We start from the raw sequence: 6,347 nt of genomic DNA on the forward strand, positions 1-6,347 counted from the left end.
TTGGCGCTGGCTGGGGGTGCTGCCCTGGTGTCTGTGGGGAGCAGTGCTGAGACGGGCAGGATGGCGCCCCTGTGCTGGGGAGAGCAATGGGAAGGAGCCGTGGCCATAGGGAGCTGTGTTGCCAGGAGGACCACCAGATGTGGCATGGCTTAGCAGCCCTGTCCCCAAGGCTGGCGTGGCATTTAACACATTTCATGATGACCTGGGAAACAGATAGAGTGCAGGGGATGGAGATTTGGTTTACTCGGTGGTCAAAGTGCTGGTTGGAAATGCCGAATGTTCATCATATTTTGAGCTTCCTAGATGAAGTGACATTGCTTATCTCCTTGAAGGCAAAAGCATTAAACCTGTTTCTTCTTTGCTCTTCAGGAGAAAAGCTGCCCTTACATTCCTCCGAAGAAGCTCAAAATCTGATGGGCCAATCATCAGGTAAAACACAAAGCTACAGGGGAATAAGCAGGCTTCTGTTGCAATATATATCTTAAATAGGACTGTGTCATTGTTGTGCTTCGTGATTAATTGTGGTATCTGTGAAGAAGATGACAGGTTTTCTTGGTGGGCAAGGAGAGACGGAGCAGCACCGTGCCTGCCATTCTCCTTTGTACAGCATGTCAAAGGAAAGTGCCTGGAGTTTATTGCCTGGTTTTTTTATGTTTGCGTATAACTGCCATCTGTGCAACAGAAATACATGAGAGTCATCGCCCTTATTCTTTATTTTTTCATGAACTTTGCTCAGAAACAGTAGAAAAATGCCTGTGGGAACAGAAATGACATGCAATTTTAGCCGTCTCTAAGCCATTCAGGCCGAGCTGCATTTTTAGTGGGACAGGACCCCGAGGAGCCAAAGCATGGAAAAATGTCTCTGTTTCTTGGAGAAATTTTGATGTCAGATGTGCCGCACATTCAGTCCTATGTGCGGAGCATGCTTGGCTTTTATAACGTACCATTGCTTAGAGGAATTATCCTGAGACCTGGAGACTCACAGCCCATGTAAGCCAGACCTCCTCTGGACGTACCTGGGGCATGTGCTCTGCAGCCAGCCGGGGTACATCAGTGCATGCCTCAAAAAGGTCTGGAGACATCGCCTAACTACAAAAGCAAATGTAGCCCAAGCAAATAGACTCCACAAGACTATAGCAAATATCAGGTTTGTGCTACCAACCTGCACAGCCTTGTTTTCTGTGTGCCCCACTTTGCTGTTTGCAGTCACCCAAGGCACTAATCTTGCCCTGACCCCCCCCCCACCCCCCCCCCCCCCACCCCCGTTACAGCCATGGGGACTGCATGTGCATATCAGAGACAGAGGATTTGGTATGCTAAAATAAATGATCTCCAGGTAATGGCAAAGGATGTGGGCATTCCTTGATGGCTGTTTCGATGCAGGGGTGATGCAGTACCATGGCACTGCCTGCCCCAAGGCCTTCCAGCACCACCTGTGGCATCTGACCCCAGGGTGGCAGGCCCTAGCTATGAATCTGAGGACCCTAGCTTGCATTTCCAAAGACCTCTGGATGCCTCAGAACTGCTCTGAGCCCATCCTCAGCGCCTTCCTCTCTTCAGGAGACATTTTCTGCCATACTTAGGCTGCTACTGAGCTGAGCCTTGTATTGCATGGCCAAAAGATGAGGACACCCACACCCTGGGGGACATGTCTTTGTGTAAGGTGCAGTCCACCTGTCCCTAGACTATGAGGAGGCTTGGTGTGAAAGATGGTCCAGGGCTGATGGAATGTCTCTTCCAGTGCAGTGTGCTGTAAAGTCAGCTTTAAGCATTATCTACTGTGTAAAACCTGGGCAGGAGCTGTTTTATGCAGGCTTTGGCATTAGTACACCTGGCAAGGGTGAAGGAGGGCACAGAGCTGCTGAGTGGGGGATTCACATCCCTATTCCCTGCCTTTCTGTGTGCTCCTGAGTGAAAAAAACATACAGAGACCTCTTGCAAGTGGGTGCCTGGGTGGTGTACCCAGGTGTTGTGTCTCTGTAAGGGAGGTGCACATACATGGGAAAGCAGAGGAATGATGTAAGAGCAAATCGAGTATACCTGATATTCTCCTTTCTAGGGGTGATGCTGAAATGAGATTGCAACCTAAGGCTTCATTTTAGTATTTTAGAAATCTTGCTTTGACAGTGCTGGTACCCAGATGAACATCCGTTCAGACCTGCTGGGTTTTAAAACGTTGGTGGCTGTTGCTGGCAAAACTGGATGGGAGCTCCTCTCCTGCAGTGCAGAGGGCCTCGATGGAAATGCAGACCAGCAAAACTCGGCCATTGCTTGCAGTGGCTGCTCAACACAGTTAAGGCAGCAGCATGTCACCGCATGGCATGAGGAATTCGGTGTTGTAGCAGCCCAGCACTTCCAGTCACCTTGTGCTCCGCATTTCTTTCCTCGGATAGAGACCTTGCAGTCTCTCATCCTCTCGCACGCACTGCTCTTAAAAGCCTTCATCAGTAGTTTATATCATATGGATAAGGGTGGTTTTTTTGCAGTTCCTGCAAATTCCTGTTAGCCACCAGACAGCTTCTCCCTTACAGATTTGACAGAGGACATCCCTGCTTCAGCACTGAGGTGACTGAATATGGATGCCTGTGGGAGAGGCAGGCTTCAACCTGGCCTAGGAATGTTACAGCAGCCTGTCCTCTTACATCTGGACCTGCACAGGCAGGGTAGCTTGCTGGCTCCAGCCTTTCCCACCGTGGAGGAAGAGTTCCCTCCCTGGCCCAGGAGAGGCTGGGAGGAAGCATATTGCTGCCTTCACTCCTTGCCATGTAATCTTGTAGGAAAGCAGGCTCTAAAACTCCATGCTGTTTGCCTTGCTGTCCCTTGGGCGTAAGAGGGACCATAGGTCCTGGGTCTGGCTAGTGTGCACATCTTAGCAGCCTGGCTTAAGTTCAGCATGGAGCTTTAACTTGCAAAGTGCTTTGCAGGCTGCCCTGTGCTAGCATCGCCAGTTCCCCTTGGGGAAACCAGTTTTGGGGCTCCAAGATGCTGTGGTAAGCAAGAGGCTCTGCGCTGCTGTGCCCAGAGAGGGCTGGAGGGTGTCTGATTCTAAGGCTGGATTTCCCAAGCAGCAGGCTGGCGGCTGCTGCTGAGTGGAGGAGGGCTTTCATGGGAAGATGCTTTTCTCATCTCTCTCTGGCGATGCTGCAGCCTTGCACTATAACACAGCCTCCTCTGAAGCCGTTCCCATTGGAAGTATGGAGGGTGGGAAGCGAGGCACCCACAGGGCAGCACCTGCGAGATGGGGCTCGAGGGATGCAGGGGAAGGTAGCACCCAGCTCCAGCAGAGTCAGGTAGCAAACTCTCTTCCTCCTCCTTGTACCAGAGTGTGTGATCCCCTTCCCCTCCCGCCCCGGAGCAGGACGCAGCCTTTGCAGTGTTGACTGTTGTGGGAAAGCAGTGGAGCTCCGCCGCGCTGCCTCTGCAAGCTATAACCATTTTCCCTTGCATATGCCCAGGTTTGGATGCCAGTCCCCCGGCCAGTACTCATGAACTCACCATTCCCAATGATGTAAGTAAATCCAAGTGCTTCTTTGGTGTGTACGTGTGTGTATACACATATATATATATGTGTGTGTGTATATATATATATATATATATTAAAGCTGCAGGCATATGACTTTATTAAATATGTTTAAAGGTGCCCCTTCACCAGATTCACCCATGCTGTGGGGGTCAGCTTGCAGAATAAAGTGCTCGTTGGACTTTACCCTGTCGGTAGCTTTTCTAGATACAATTCTCCTTAATGCTCCTTTTCCCTCTCCAAGTGAACTCAGTGCTCATGAAACATGCCCAGTTGACAGCACTGGGAAAGGGGGAGAGCTCCTGAGCCAGCCCTGATTAAACCGTAATTGCTTAACCTAGCACGGGCAGATCAGAGATGTTTCAGCTTAAGTGTAGTTCTTGGGGGGAGGTTGAAGGGGAGGTAAGTAAATGGTGTTTCTGATGACACAAAGGGCCACACAAGTGTCTGAAGGATGGTGCGTCTCATCTTGGTACTGGTGGCAGTCACTTGTGAGTCTTATAGATGGAGTCATTGTGATAAAGTGGACGTTGGACTGGGATATTCACTGGGAGGAGGCTGGAGTCACGCTGAGCACTGAACAGTATGAGGAGGGTGCTTGGGGATGCTGAGGTAGGGTGGAGAGCCCAACACAGCTGGCATCTGCATCCAAGGGTCTCACTTGCTTCTGGATGTGCCCACTGGTTTCTGTGGGTTGATAACTGGCCTGCAGCTCAAATCAGGGTCAGGGTAAGTGGGGGAATGACTTCCAGTCTCTGCCCCATCTCCATTACCTACAAGCACCTTCAGCCCATCCTCACCAGAAGTTTCTGGATCAGGTCTGGCAGCTGTTGCCACTTCTTCCTGCTGTTCGCCAACGCACGGCGGGACAAGGGAAGGGCAGTGAGCCTGGGACACTTGTGAGGCCTTCTACCATGGCAGTGGAAACGGCTTCTGAGCATCTGCCGGCTGAAACCCTCAGAGCTGCTTCACCCTGGGGGTGACCGCCACAGGAAGGCTTTGCGGAGGAGCCTGTGAGAGATGGCAGCAGGGCTGATCCAGAGCCTGCTTCTGTCCATCCAATGAGGAGTCCCCTTCAAGAGGCTGCGGGGACCTCTGCAAGTTCCCCTGAGGTTGCAACTGCCATGTTTGTCAAGCATGGGGGACTGTAACCCCAACAACAGTGAGGGCATCCTCAGGAATGTCAAGTGACCCTTTGCAAAAGGGCCCAGCTGAGAGGAAAGGATGCCAGAGGACCTCCCACAGGACCCAGGAACCTTTACTTGCCAGAAACCCAGCTCTCATCAGAGCTGCACAGCATTAAATGACATCACCTGCATCTTTCTGCCTGCTGAAAAATGCCTCCTTTGCTCTGTCTCCTGTTGCTTTGAAGGCTTTTAAACACTCACTGCCACCTTCCGTGGAAGCAGAGGACAGGTTTGGGTTTCTTAAAGCATGTTTTAGTGGTGCAAATCAGCTTGGGGTTGTGCTCCTGTTCAAGAAAATATTCTGACAGCCACCTTGTCGCTCCTCTGACTGTCAGGAGAAACTTGAATGCTTGGATGTTGCTGAACATCTCTAAATAGTTTGGCTCCTCAGGTCTCCCCAGCAGGTTCCCATCTGTAAGGGATCTTCATTTGCTGGAGCATTCCTGAGTTATTTCTGTGCCATGAAGAACAGGATGGGCGGCTGTTGGGCTGAACATCACACTGCAGCCCCTGACCCAGTTGATACCCTTTCAGTACTTCAGTGGGGAGTAGATTCAGGTCCATATGGGACAGACCACTAAGGTAGCCCCATGATCTGACAGAAGGACCAGTGAACATTGTCATCATCTCCACTTCTATGGTGACAGAAATTCAGCAGCTGCCAAGATGAAAGTCCCACATACAAAATTCGGAGGTGCAACCTTGGAAAGGAACCCAAATGCGGATGGCTGAGAAAGACATGCAGAAACACTTAATGTCTTTGTTGGTAAAGCTGGACATTTCAGTATGTGTTAAAATGCTGCGGAGGTGCTTGAGGAAACTATAGTTTGATGCACAAATGAGTGAGAGCAAAGATGAAGACCCTTGAGGATATTCAAGCCGTTGAGGACTATTGAGGAAATTCAAGAGGTGGGCAACTGAGGAAATTCAGGCCTCCAGTTGGCTCTCATTCTTTCACAAGAGTGTGAAAGACATGTTTTTAAGTAGGCCTCTCCTCTTCTGCTGGTGCCGCAGCCATGTGGTGCTCTCCTGTCAACAGTGTGCATGCTGGCGAGCCCTTGCATCTCACCGAAAGAGCTGAAGGGGTAACAGAGTCAATGAGGGTGTCCTAGCAGGGTAGACAAAGTGTGGGATGGGGTGAGCAGTGTGAAGCTGTCAATGGTGTGTGGCTGCACCAGCTGATGAGGGGGATCTTGGGGTTGGACTGTCCCCAGGGAAAACGGTGGGCTTGTTTTCTTCTAGTGGTGCATCCTGCATAAGCACCTTCAGGTTCACGGTGATTGGCAAGGGGATAAGAGTGGAGCACAGTCTGAAACATGACTTGCAAAACATTGACCAATTATTAGACCATGAAAATTATTATTACTGAAATGAGCCTGGTATGACACCTCACCTTTCTTGAAGCCCTCTGAGCTGCTGAGGATCATGTGCGGATAGTTGAAACTTGCCCCAGAAAGAGCAGGGCAGGGCAGGCTGCTGGACATGTCCTGGGAGGACCATGCTCACGTGCAGGTGGGGTTCACCCCCAGGCTGTCCCTCTCCTGTTTTCATGAGCACCAAGGTCACTCACGCCCCAGGGCAGAGGGAGGAAGGATTCTGGCCAGCGTTGTGCAGTCGTGCTCATGTCCCACCAGTGGCTG

The 6,347-nt window shown here is 50.9% G+C and overlaps 1 protein-coding gene across 2 annotated transcripts in view; it reads left to right on the plus strand.

Moving 5' to 3' along the window:
• Positions 1–6,347, plus strand: part of PCBP3 (poly(rC) binding protein 3) — a 41,703-nt gene that overhangs the window by 33,394 nt on the left and 1,962 nt on the right. The window contains exons 11-12 of one of the 2 annotated variants that reach the window (XM_010184141.1): positions 370–429; positions 3,456–3,508. In XM_010184141.1, coding sequence (XP_010182443.1) covers positions 370–429; positions 3,456–3,508 — 113 coding nt within the window. The remainder of the gene's footprint in view (positions 1–369; positions 430–3,455; positions 3,509–6,347) is intronic. The other variant, XM_010184142.1, reaches the window with a different exon arrangement.

This window comes from Mesitornis unicolor, unplaced genomic scaffold (assembly GCF_000695765.1).
Source record: "Mesitornis unicolor isolate BGI_N332 unplaced genomic scaffold, ASM69576v1 scaffold9825, whole genome shotgun sequence".
NCBI lineage: Eukaryota > Metazoa > Chordata > Aves > Mesitornithiformes > Mesitornithidae > Mesitornis > Mesitornis unicolor.